Source organism: Lacerta agilis, chromosome 2 (genome assembly GCF_009819535.1).
Source record: "Lacerta agilis isolate rLacAgi1 chromosome 2, rLacAgi1.pri, whole genome shotgun sequence".
Lineage (NCBI taxonomy): Eukaryota > Metazoa > Chordata > Lepidosauria > Squamata > Lacertidae > Lacerta > Lacerta agilis.
In genome coordinates this window covers 104,832,726-104,846,460 of record NC_046313.1, presented here as the reverse complement: position 1 = coordinate 104,846,460, position 13,735 = coordinate 104,832,726, and the positions used below count along the sequence as shown (strand labels likewise).

Sequence of the window (13,735 nt, the reverse complement as noted above, 5' to 3'; positions counted from 1 at the left end):
TTTAAAATCAATTAAAAAAAAAACATTAGGTAAAAACTTGCGATCTGAGGAAAAGCGAGAATTACGGATCACTGTTTTGGAGAGCAGGAAAAAAGTCAAATACTTAGGAATCTGGTTATCCACAAAATGCATTAATTTGTATCAGGAATGAAACTAATAAAAACTTGGAAATCTGGAACAGGCTCCACCTCTCCTGGGGCAGAATAGCTGCAATAAAAATGAATATCTTACCAAAATTGATGTTTTTATTCCAGACCATTTCAATTTTGGGAGGTATGAATTTTTTTAATAATTGGAAAAAAATATTGCAAGGTTTATCTGGAACAGCAAAAAAAAACAAGAATCAAACATCAGATTTTAATAGACCAGAAGAAGAGAGGATTCACATTACCTGATTTTGAACTGTATCATGTGGCAGCTGGCTTGGTGTGGATTAAGGAATAGATTAGTTTAAATTAAAAGATACAGATCTGCTAGACCTAGAGAGTTTCGACAACTGTTTCAGCTGGCACGCATATATGGTATATGACAAGCTGAAGGTACACAGGGGGTTTTTGAACGACATTATAAGAAAATCATATAAAATATGGAACAAATATAGACCTTTTGAAACAAACAAACAAAAAAAAACCCTGGTGTACTTCCCCAATGGAAGCCATGGCTGTGAAAAAAGAGAACATGAAAGGAGAATGGGCAACATATTGGAAGAAAATAACAGTAAATTGACTCTGAAGAAATTTGGATGTACAGTGGTACCTCTGGTTAAGTACTTACTGTATTTTTCGCTCCATAAGACACACTTTTTTCCTCCTAAAAAATAAGGGGAAATAACTGTGCGTCTTATGGAGCGAATGGTGGTCCCTGGAGCTGAATTGCCCAGGGGCCAAAAGATGATCCTGCTTTTTATATTACAAAGAGAAAAGGGAGTGTTGAAAGGACCCCACTCAGCAGCTGATCAGCAAGAGATCGGGAGAGAGATAAGAGTCCCAGCTCCCTTTCAGCCCCGCCCTCCATTGTTGAATGTGCTGCAGAGGGAGGTTGTTTGTTTCCCCAGCGACATGTGACTGGCTGATTAGATTATCTGTCTGGAAACTGTAGAAAAGGCTCCCTTTCCTTTAGAAGCTGCAGAAATGTGAGTTGAACCCCATAAAAATGGGGCTTTCCCTCTTTGCTTTCCCCCCTTTGCACAAAAGCTGCAAAACTTAGCTGATCCTCAAAAAACCAGGGCTTTTCCCTTTGCAAAAAAAACTGCAAAACCTTTAGCTGATCCTCAAAAAAACAACAACAGGGCTTTTAGAAGATGAAAACCAGAAAAATATTTTTTTTTTGTTTCCTCCTCTAAAAACGAGGTGCGACCTATGGAGCAAAAAATACAGTAATTCTGCCCAGGTGATTTTTAGCTTTGATTACAAGCAATAACTATTTTAAAGAGGTAGCAGCCTGGATAATTTTTGGAGTGGGCTATGAGGTTTTTTCCCTTTTGCAAATATTTCTCTTCAGCACAGTGTCTCCCAAATAAATTTCTGTTCCAAGCAAGTAGCAGGATTCATTGCCCATCCTCTTGCTTCCATCCTGTCAATTCAGTTCCAATGCATTCTCGATTCAAAGGCCTGACTGGGTTGAGGAAGACAAGGTCTTGAGAAAGATTCTCGTCAAGACGGCCGTCCAGCAGTGGATCACCTGACTCTCAAACCCAAATATACCTCCATGGGGTGACTTTTAACTTGCCCCCGCCCATTAAAATTAATGAGAAAAAATATCATGATGATTTATGTTTTTTTGTTTTTAATACATTTTTTATTAATTTTTACAGTTTTATAGACAGCGTAATCATCATAAACAAAAACAAACAAACAAAAAAGAATACATCCCATTCTCTCCCCCCCCAAATGATTTCCCTCAACTTCCCCTTCTGGTTCTTTAGATATTTGCTACTTCTACTTACATTGTTTCATTTTAATGCCCTTTAACTAAATGCTCTTCTGTTCTTATCATTTTTACAGCATATCCTTTAAATTACATCTTATATTTAATAATTTTCATAACATTATTCCTTATCTATTACTCTCCCTTTTATAGTTGTCTTTGCTCAAACACCGCTAGCTAGTCTATTTCTTTACAATATTTCTGCAAATACAACATAAATGGATCCAAGTTTTTTTTTTTAAGTCTCTATTGTGCTTATCTCTTAGTCTTCCTGTAAGTTTTGCCATTTCTGCGTATTCCATCATTTTAACTTGCCAGTCTTCTTTCGTTGGTATCTTGTCATCTTTCCAATTTTGAGCTAGTAGAATCCTGGCCGCCGCTGTGACATACATAAATAAGTTCTTCATCTCTTTTGCTAAATCTTGTCCTGTGATACCTAGTAAGAAAGCTTCTGGGTTTTTTTTTTTTAGCAAAAGTTATTTTAAACATTTTTCCCATCACATTATAAATCATTTCCCATTCATTTTTGATTACTTTACATTTCCACCACATGTGGTAAAACGGTCCTTCTTTCTCTTTACACTTCCAACATATATTAGAGCATGATCTATACATTTTAGCCAGTTTAACAGGAGTCATGTACCATCGATACATCATTTTCATATAGTTATCTTTCAAATTTATACAATCCGTAAATTTTAGGTCCACCTTCCATAGTTTCCCCCAGTTTTTCATTTTTATATTATGGCCTACATCTTGTGCCCAATTTTGGTGATCTTTGAATCAAGTACATTTACAGGCAAAAGCGGGCTTTGGGGGTCAGGGGTTGATTCTAGGCTCTACTTCAGGCTCTACTTAGCAATTAATCTTTGCCTTAATTTGTAACTCAATGCCTTGAACATCCACTAGCATTTCTTTTTAAATGCTGATAATGCTTTTATTGTAGCTTGCTTTTTTATTATTTCTATACCCCATTGCTAACAAAGTATTTTTATACATATGAAAAGCAACTCATGGATTGTAAAGATAATGGTTTGTAAAGTAAAAAAAAAAGTTTTTTTATTTAAAAAAAGTTTATGTTTGCCTCTGTTCTGAAATTTGGTTTTAAAGTAAAGTGTGTCAATATATTTGGGTTTGTTTATAAAGCAGAAGTGACCAGCTGCTTCCAGAAGCTAAAAATGAGCTCTGTATCAACAAGTTTTACCTAGAATTATTCATAATGAAAAGTTGTAAGAAAGATGAAATTTTCCACCCTTGAGCTTTTGAACTACAACCCCCATCAATCTTGGCAATACAGGCTGAGGCTTATGTGAGTTGCTCCCCAACATCTGAACGACCCTATGTTGGATATCCCCGCTCTATACTTTATTATTATTTATTTAATTTCTATACCACTTTATATTTTTAAGAAAAACCTCAAAGCAGTTTACAGCATATTAAATTAATAAAATATAAATAAAACAACTTGAAAAAAGTGAAATAAAGTGGTACCTCGGGTTAAGAACTTAATATGTTCCGGAGGTCCATTCTTAACCCGGAACTGTTCTTAACCTGAGGTGCGCTTTTGCTAATGGGGTCTCCTGCTGGCGCTGCGCGATTTCCGTTCTCATCCTGAGGTAAAGTTCTCAACCAGATTTAGTGGAGTTTGTAACCTGAAGTGTTTTTCACTGGAGGTGTTTTTATCCTGATACCACTGTATTCAAAGCAACATAACAGAAAACTAAAATATTATCTTAAAAGATTTCAAAATAAAACATTACAAAGGAGATCAACTACAGAATACATATTTAACAGGGTTGGGTGAGTCTGGGCCCCGCCCCCTAGGCCAGGTGGAAAAAGCCTTGCAGGGAGTGGCCTTCACGCCTCACGGCCGGGCGATGTTCCTCTAGCCTCATGAAGAGCCTCTTTAATGGGACCCAAGTGTGTTTAAGGTTGCAATTAACTTAATCTTCCCTAGATCTGCTTTTAGCAGAAGCATATGCCACTTCCACTGCCCATCTTCAAAGTCAGAGTAGCAAGCACACATATCCTATAGGCGCGCTTATCTCTTCCTGTTCGGCATTGCTAAGAGTCTTCTTCCCTGCCCCCTCTGACAAAACAACAGCCTCCTTTTAAGAACCCCAACAGTTAATTTACCGTTCCCCAACCATTGCTCTCATGGTGTATACACGCTCTTCGCTCTAAGGCCTCCTGGAGCATCTTATGCTCTGAAGCGAAGGAATGCTCTCCTGCCTAAAGCACACTCGCTGATTACAGGCGCGTACTCAGGAAAAACAAGAACTAGCCTTGCGTGGAAAAAGCAGCACCTCCTGCAATGAGGCGCAATGGTGGGAGCCTCCCCCTCCCCTCTGAATCTTCCCAGGAGCAGGAGGACTGTATAGATGTGGAACAGTGGTTTGCAGAGGAACATAGTTACGAAGGCAGAAGCTGAGAAATTCTGGATGGGGAATACTGGAGAAGCACTGGGGGGGGGGAGAGAGAGTTAACAGATTCACTGTCTCTGGAAAACATCCATCCACTTTCCCCAAGGTCGAGAGCTACGAAAGTGGCAGAACAGAAAGCACAGAGGGTACGAGCTCAGGTTACAAGACGGAGAAGTGATGTGAATGACTAGGGATGTGAGGGGGTGGGCTTCTTCATTGGGAGCACCGCCATTCCTGTGAAGACGGGTTCTTTGTTCTCTTGCTGGGATCGTTAAAGTTTCTAACTGGTAAGAAGATTCCTTTTCCTTTTACAAGTAGGTAGCCATGTTGGTCTGCCATAGTCAAAACAAAATAAAAAATAAATTCCTTCCAGTAGCACCTTAGAGACTAACTAAGTTTGTTCTTGGTATGAGCTTTCGTGTGCATGCACACTTCTTCAGATACCTTTTCCTTTGTTCTGCTTATCTGTGGCAAAGGGTGGGAGGAAGCCGATTCCCTGAAGCCTGACAGATACTGATCCACAAGACAAGAGCAGCCCATCATTTTGGCAGTGAAGGGCGGAGGTCAAAACAGATTCATCACACACCTTGAGCATTCCAGATTCACACTCTCGCCCCGTTTATCTAGCAACAACTTGCAACTTCTTTTCTACATTTAGTATATGTGACCTTCATTACTTTAATACATATATATGTGTATACAAATTTGAATACAAACACCAGAACATCACAGGGGTTCCATGTATTTAAAATTTATTTCCCCCTTTATGAGTTTCTTGTAAGAGTAAGCCTTGAGTGGAACCCTGCATACATTTATAAGGCTTTTCACCAGTGAATGCGCTTATGAATATGAAGGTCTCCACTCCCTCATGCTCTTTCCACATTCCCTACATCTGTGGTTCTCTTCCTGTGTGAGTTAGCTGATGTTTCCTAAGGTGTCCACTTTGGCTGAAGTTCTTTCCACACTCCAAACATTGAAATGGTTTCTCCCCCGTGTGAGTTCGTTGATGTTTTCTAAGTGTGTCACTTACACTGAAGTTTTTCCCACATTCAAAACAATTAAATGGTTTCTCCCCCGTGTGAGTTCGTTGATGTCTTCTAAGGGCTCCACTTTCAGTGAAGTTCTTTCCACATTCAATGCATTTATATGGTTTCTGCTGCATGTGAGTTCGTTGATGTACTCTAAGTGCTGAAATCTGACTGAAGCTCTTTCCACATTCAATGCATTCAAATGGTTTCTCCCCCGTGTGAGTTCGTTGATGTCTTCTAAGTGTTCCATTTCGACTGAAGCTCGTTCCACATTCAACACATTTAAATGGTTTCTCCCCCGTGTGAGTTCGTTGATGTTTTCTAAGTGCTCCATTTTGACTGAAGCTCCTTCCACATTCAATGCATTTAAATGGTTTCTCCCCCGTGTGAGTTCGCTGATGTATCCTAAGTCTTCCATTGTAAAAGAAGCTTTCTCCACACTCTATACATTTAAATGGTTTCTCCCCTGTGTGAATTCGTTGATGATATCTAAGTGCTCCAGTACAACTGAAGCTCCTTCCACATTCGATGCATTCAAATGGTTTCTGCCCCATGTGAGTTCGTTGATGGATTCTAAGTGCTCCACTTTGACTAAAGAACTTTCCACATTCAATGCATTTAAATGGTTTCTCCCCCGTGTGAGTTCGTTGATGGCTTCTAAGGTGAGCATTTAGACGGAAGCCATTTCCACATTCAATACATTTAAATGGTTTCTCCCCTGTGTGAGTTCGTTGATGTGTTATAAGTGCTCCAATTTGTCTGAAGCTCTGTCCACATTCAATGCATTCATATGGTTTCTGCCCCGTGTGAGTTCGTCGATGTTTTCTAATTGTTCCACTTTCACTATATTTAAATGGTTTCTCCCCCGTGTGAGTTCGTTGATGTTTTCTAAGTGCTCCATTTTGACTGAAGCTCCTTCCACATTCAATGCATTTAAATGGTTTCTCCCCCGTGTGAGTTCGCTGATGTATCCTAAGTCTTCCATTGTAAAAGAAGCTTTCTCCACACTCTATACATTTAAATGGTTTCTCCCCTGTGTGAATTCGTTGATGATATCTAAGTGCTCCAGTACAACTGAAGCCCTTTCCACATTCAATGCATTTAAATGGTTTCTCCCCCGTGTGAGTTCGTTGATGTCTTCTAAGGTGTCCACTTTCAGTGAAGTTCTTTCCACATTCAATGCATTTATATGGTTTCTCCCCCGTGTGAATTCGTTGATGTTTTCTAAGGGCTCCACTTTCAATGAAGTTCTTTCCACATTCAATGCATTTAAATGGTTTCTCCCCCATGTGAGTTCTTTGATGTATTCTAAGGGCTCCACTTTCAATGAAGTTCTTTCCACATTCAATGCATTTAAATGGTTTCTCCCCCGTGTGAGTTTGTTGATGTTTTCTAAGGTTTCCATTTCGACTGAAGTTCTTTCCACATTCAATGCATTTAAATGGTTTCTCCCCCGTGTGAATTCGTTGATGTTTTCTAAGGCCTCCACTTTCAGTGAAGTTCTTTCCACATTCAATGCATTTATATGGTTTCTCCCCCATGTGAGTTCGTTGGTGTATTCTAAGTGTTTCACTTTGAAAGAAGTTCTTTCCACCTTCAGTACATTTAAATGGTTTCTCCCTCGTGTGAGTTCGTTGGTGTCTTCTAAGGGCTCCACTTCGACTGAAGCTCTTACCACATTCAATGCATTTAAATGGTTTCTCCCCCGTGTGAGTTCGTTGATCTTTTCTAAGCGTTTCACTTTGAAAGAAGTTCTTTCCACCTTCAGTACATTTATATGGTTTCTCCCCCGTGTGAATTCGTTGATGTATTCTAAGGGCTCCACTTTCACTGAAGTTCTTTCCACATTCAATGCATTTAAATGGTTTCTCCCCCGTGTGAGTTCGTTGTTGTCTGCTGAGGGCTCCACTTTGACTGAAGCCCTTTCCACACTCCTTACATTTAAAGGGTTTCTCCCCTGTGTGAGTTCGTTGATGTACTCTAAGGTCTGCACTACGACTGAAGCTCTTTCCACATTCGATGCATTCAAATGGTTTCTCCCCCGTGTGAGTTCGTTGATCTTTTCTAAGCGTTTCACTTTGAAAGAAGTTCTTTCCACCTTCAGTACATTTAAATGGTTTCTCCCCCGTGTGAGTTAGTTGATGTCTGCTAAGGGCTCCACTTTGACTGAAGCCCTTTCCACACTCCTTACATTTAAAGGGTTTCTCCCCTGTGTGAGTTCGTTGATGTACTCTAAGGTCTGCACTACGACTGAAGCTCTTTCCACATTCGATGCATTCAAATGGTTTCTCCCCCGTGTGAGTTCGTTGATCTTTTCTAAGCGTTTCACTTTGAAAGAAGTTCTTTCCACCTTCAGTACATTTAAATGGTTTCTCCCCCGTGTGAGTTTGTTGATGTCTTCTAAGGGCTCCACTTTGACTGAAGTTCTTTCCACACTCCATACATTGAAATGGTTTCTCCCCCGTGTGAGTTCGTTGATGTTTTCTAAGTGTTCCACTCTCAGAGAAGCTCTTTCCACACTCCATACATTCAAAGGGTTTCTCCCCCGTGTGAGTTCGTTGATGTATTCTAAGGCCTCCATATAGACTGAAGCTCTTTCCACACTCCATGCATTCAAACTGTTTCTTTGCTGTTTCCAATGGATTCACAGATGGCTCCATGGAATCCTGACCATCATCTTCTTCACCTGTTTTTTTTTGGGGGGAGAGAATCTTGTTAGAAAGAAAAGCAAGAAAGGAACTGAACACATTATCAGTCCCCATGTGCACCTTCTCCATTCTCCAGTCCTCTCCAGGTTCCAAATTTTAAGGAATGCAGATGAGATAATGGCAATAGCAACCCATGATCACTCCATTCACACTTAAGTGAGCACCACCATTTTATAATAGAGATCTACGGTGGAACTGGCTTATAAGACACATCTCTGTCTTTTTCTTTTCCAAGTGAGGAAATGATCTCAGGCTCCATTAGCAGTCTCTCCTATGAGTAAGAAGTAAAACTGAAGTGTTCTTTTCAGGGTGGATAAAAATCAATGATTTAAAAATAAATAAATCAAAAAAATCAGATTTTTAAAAATAAGATGCTTTTTGAGGAAAATATATTACCATCCAAAGGTTATTCAATCATGAAATAAAGATTAGTTTTTTTAATTTTGTAGAATAAGGCTGTATATGTTTAAATTTTTTGGTAAATAAATTCCATTAATTCTTTTCTGGATTGGTGTGCAACATCATTTTCACCACTTAATCCTGCAGTGGAAATAACACCAGAGATTTAAAAGCATAGAGGAAGAAAATCTGCCCCCACTACTTTATGAAAGGGATTCAAAAAACAAAGAGCTGCTTTGGAGAAGGCCTCACCCCTTCCTTCTTCTTGCCTGGACCTCCCTGCCTTTGGGCTCCTCTCCACCTTTCCCTCTTTCTCCCTCCACCATCCAGCCATCCCTGTCCCCATCTCCTCTCCCATGGAAATCACTAGATTTTCTTGCAGCAGCCCAGTAAGAGGGGAAGGAGCTGCAGTGCCTGGTTCACTTCACATACACACATGGTTTACTGGGATTGTGAATGAACAAGACCTCTGCCTCCCATGCAGTGGGAGTGGGGTGGGTTAAAAGTGGAGAAGAGACCTCCCCCTCCTGTCCTTTTGGTGAACAGGAGGTTTTGCTGCAGCAGTTAACTGTTGCTTAGATGCAGTAAACTTTTTTGGAATTGTTCAAGAAATATGATTTCTTTTCATCATCTACACATGCTGTATTTTTTGCTCCATAAGACGCACCTGCCCATAAGATGCACCTAGTTTTTAGAGGAAAACAAAAAATATTGCTAGCTAGGGGCAATGGGAGTTGTAGTTCAACAACATCTGGGGACCCACAGGTTGAGAAAGGGTGATACGGTATTTGAGGTGGGGCTTACCTGGCTCCCCCCAATATTTAATTCAAGTTGGAAGAGGGAGGGAGGGAAGGAAGGAAGGAAGAGAGAGGGAGAGCTCACATTTGTGCATGTCTGTAGGTGACGCTGGAACTCCGGAGCAGGAGCAAACGCCGGTACAGAAGCCGTGTAAGCGGCTCTCACTCTGCTTGCTTTACAGCAAGGTGGGAGGAGGGGCGGATGGGAGATCTGTTTCTCAGCTGAAGAGGATTAAAAATGAATTTAGAACAACAATGTCTCAAGATAAATTATGTTACTTCAGCCTCATGTACATAAAAAGTGACAAGCTATGCAGTTTATCATTTGATGATATCATCAGTGACTTTGCTTTAGCAAAGGCAAGAAGGAAAGTATTATAATTTAGATCATGTTTGTGTCCGGTTTGTATACACAGTACACAATGAATCATGATAAAATTATATAGTTGAATGGGTATTGGGTAGATTGCGTTAATATAATTAATCCTGTAAAATAATTTTTTGATGTACAGGTGTGTATAGTATTGGTATTATTTAAAAATGCGAAATATTTCTAGAAGTACCGTCTTTTACACTCACTAAGTGTAACAGGGTACAAAGGTCTGCTGTCCCAATGAACAGTGTGGACTACTATGGTGATATTGATACTATATTTAAAAAATGTATTGTATTAATTGCATTGCACAGGTTATAACACACACAATTTCATTTTAATAAAGCTATTTATAATTATTAGTAGTTTCCATTGTATATTTACACCTATTATTATTTCAAGTTATAGCAAGTTTCTGGGACTAGATCATGATTCTTTGTAAACTGTGTTTCTAAAGGAACTTTTGTTATTGCCAAATGCCAATGTGTTTGCATTACTAAGTTTGTTATGAATAACAAAATCATTTTAAGTTAGAGCGTAATAATTATTTCACTATTAATATACTTCTTAATTGTATTTCAGTTCAACAATTACTTTGAGAAAATACGTATTTTGTTATGTGCAAATAGTTTTAGATACCTTTTAGTTCCATAAATGACCATATAGCATATATTCAACACAAAAAACAGTGACAATTTGTTGTTGACAAAGGACAACTGGACATACAAAGGGCCCCATTACCTTCAGTAGCCCTGCCCCCACTACTTTATGAAAGGGGTTCAAGAAACAAAGAGCTGCTTTGGAGAAGGCCTCATCCCTTCCTTCCTTCCTCCTGCCAGGACCTCCCTGCCTTTGTTCTCCTCTCATAGAATCATAGAGTTGGAAGAGACCACAAGGGCCATCCAGTCCAACCCCCTGCCAAGCAGGAAACACCATCAAAGCATTCCTAACAGATGGCTGTCAAGCCTCTGCTTAAAGACCTCCAAAGAAGGAGACTCCACCACACTCCTTGGCAGCAAATTCCACTGTCCAACAGCTCTTACTGTCAGGAAGTTCTTCCTTTCCTCTTTCTCCCTCTGCCATCCATCAATCCATGTCCCCATCTCCACTACAAAATGGAAGGCTTCGATATTTGGATGCTTTGGTGTGTCTTATTTTGTTGAAAGCCGCCCAGAGTGGCTGGGGAAACCCAGAAAATGGGCGGGGTATAAATATCATTTAATTAATTAATTAATTGATTGATTAATACTACTACTACTACTATGGCGAGCCTGGTCTGCAATACTCAACCCTCTCCCCTTTTCCGCCTTCTTCCCTGCAACTCCAGATCCGTGCAGGAGGAAGCTTCTTTCTTTCCACAGAGGAAACCTACCCGCACTCCACCTTCAAGGCCCCTATTTATTTATTTATTTATTTTAAGCTCCCTTTCCTCCATTTTCTTATTCTCCCCGCCCAGAATTTGTGCAGCCCGCCTCTCCCCGTCCCGGGGCTTCTCATCCTGGACCCCCACCCCCTTGCAAAGCCCCTTCCCTCCTTCCCCGCCACTGGCTTTGCACTCACCCGAAATCCTGGCGACGCTGGCAGCTACCCTGGGCAGCGGGGGCGGGAATGGGAGCCCCCGCTTGGGAGGCAGGATATCTCCGCTGGATAATTGTAAGGGGGAGATAAGGGAGGGAACCTGGGCTTCCAGTATAGGGAACATATGCTCGATGCCTTAAGGGTTAAAGCCAGAGAGTGCAAGCTGCCAGAGAGAGCGAGAGAAAGAGAGACAGAAAGAGAGGGTGGGGCTGCTCGATACTGACTTGGGAAAGGGGGCGCGGCTTAAGCAGAACAGCCTTGGGGTGCAGCAAGCTTTGGGGGGGGGGGTGTTTGTGCAATGCATTGAAATGCAATATCCATGCAACTGCTATTCAATTAGGCATAATAATAATACTACAACAACAACAACAATAACAACATTATTTATACCCGCTCATCTGGCTTGGTTTCCCCAGCCATTCGGAAGACTCCCAACAGAATATTTTTAAAAAACCAATGAAACATCAAACATTAAAAACTTCTCCATACAGGGCTGGCTTCAGATGTCTTATAAAAGTCAGATAGATGTTTATTTTCTTGACATCTGACGGGAGGGCATTCCACAGGGTGGGCAGCACTACTGAGAAGGCCCTATGCCTGGTCCCTGTCATTGAGTTGCTATATATTGGTAATAGAGTATCTATCCTAAATTTGTCAGCTTCTCTCAAAGAAGCAGGATCAGGAAGTTCTTAATGTTTGATGTCTTAGAATGATTTTATAATTTGCTGGAAGCCGCCCAAAGTGGCTGGGGAATTATTATTATTATTATACCACTTGTTCTGTCTGAAAATTTATTTGTACCAGTGCATTTGGAAGCATCAGAATAACTTGAGGTTATATATTCATACAAAACCTTTGCTCCCAATTCATCATTTGCAATCCTACCAGCTGAATTTGATCTGAGTCCTGGGATAGTTCAGTTGGTAGAGCAGGGGGTCAGCAAACCTTTTCAGCAGGGGGCCGTTCCACTGTCCCTCAGACCTTGTCGGGGGCTGGACTCTATTTTGAAGGGGGGGGAATGAATGAATTACTATGCCCCACAAATAACCCAGAGATGCATTTTAAATAAAAGGGAGCATTCTACTCCTGTAAAAACACGCTGATTCCCGGACCGTCTGCGGGCCAGATTTAGAAGGCGATTGGGCTGGATCCAGCCCCTGGGCCTTAGTTTGCCTACCCATGCTTTAGACTTACCTGGTTTGCACATGATGTTAATGTGCCAAGGGTGGAGAACTCCAGACCTGGGGGGCCAAATGCACATGTGGTCTGTGGTCCTCTGAATTCACCCCACCCCCTTCCATGGCTCTGCTTCTCCCCTCAGCCAGCTGGGTTGAGTCTTTCAACTCTTGACAATGCCTCCTCCTCGCCTAGATAGAGGGCAGATTTTTGTCTCAGATAAAACTTCCTGTACAAAGGCAAAAACTGCGCTCCTTATTTCATCCACTTTTGCCTCTCTTACCCTGACCAGCCCTGGCATGTGGCCCCTGGAAGGCAATGCAGGAGGGAACCTGGCCTTTGGTCTGAAAAACAGTGGAAGCTTCCAAACTGACAGTTGTGCAAGAGCATGCAAACCTGAGGCCTGCCCACAACCCACTGGCTATGATTTCCGCTGTTCCTGGCCGTCGGTCATGCCGGCAGGGGCTAATGGGAGTTGGACTTAAACTGACCAAGGGTCAGGAAACCAAGCCCTATGAGGAATGGTTGAAGGAACTATAGATATAGTATGAAAAAAGCAAGACGTTTAGAGAGATGTTATCACAGCTGTAGGGCATGTGTAAATTTCTCTTCCCCTTGCTAGGATCTCAGCACTCGAGATGCTGGTTTTTTGTTGTTTAGTAGTGTCCAACTCTTCGTGACCCCATGGACCAGAGCACGCCAGGCACTCCTGTCTTCCACTGCCTCCCACAGTTTGGTCAAACTCTTGTTGGTAGCTTCGAGAACACTGTCCAACCATCTTGTCCTCTGTTGTTCCCTTCTCCTTGTGCCCAGCATCAGGGTCTTTTCCAAGGAGTCTTCTCTTTTCATGAGGTGGCCAAAGTACTGGAGCCTCAACTTCAGGATCTGTTCTTCCAGTGAGCACTCAGGACTGATTTCTTTAAGGATGGATAAGTTTGATCTTTTTGCAGTCCATGGGACTCTCAAGAGTCTCCTCCAGCACCATAATTCAAAAGCATCAATTCTTCAGCGATCAGCCTTCTTAATGGGCCAGCTCTCACTTCCGTACATTACTACTATGAAAACTATAGCTTTAACTATACGGACCTTTGTCGGCAAGGTGATGTCTCTGCTTTTTAAGATGCTATCTAGGTTTGTCATTGCTTTTCTCCCAAAAAGCAGGCGTCTTCTAATTTCGTGACTGCTGTCACCATCTGCAGTGATCATGGAACCCAAGAAAGTAAAATCTTTCACTGCCTCCATTTCTTCCCCTTCTATTTTCCAGGAAGTGATGGGACTAGTGGCCATGCTGTTTAGTTTACTACCCATAACCTCCCCCCCCCATTTG

General features: G+C 41.4%; 1 protein-coding gene across 1 annotated transcript; it reads right to left on the bottom strand.

The window, feature by feature from the left end:
* Positions 1-4,943: 4,943 nt before the first annotated feature.
* Positions 4,944-12,709, bottom strand: LOC117042369 (zinc finger protein 850-like). The gene is made up of 4 exons (XM_033141918.1): positions 12,692-12,709; positions 7,812-7,917; positions 6,253-7,727; positions 4,944-5,937 (listed from the first exon to the last, which is right to left on the bottom strand). Exons 1-4 carry the CDS (start codon positions 12,707-12,709, stop codon positions 5,236-5,238), a joined length of 2,301 nt encoding a protein of 766 aa, XP_032997809.1. The 3' UTR covers positions 4,944-5,235.
* Between the last annotated feature and the right edge of the window lie 1,026 nt (positions 12,710-13,735).

Coding starts and splice junctions, on each gene's coding strand:
- LOC117042369 (XM_033141918.1), bottom strand. Junction 7,728..7,811: donor ACCATTTCAATGTATGGAGT/GTGGAAAGAACT, acceptor AATGTACTGAAG/GTGGAAAGAACTTCTTTCAA. Junction 5,938..6,252: donor CACTTAGAAAACATCAACGA/ACTCACACGGGG, acceptor ATCCATCAACGA/ACTCACATGGGGCAGAAACC.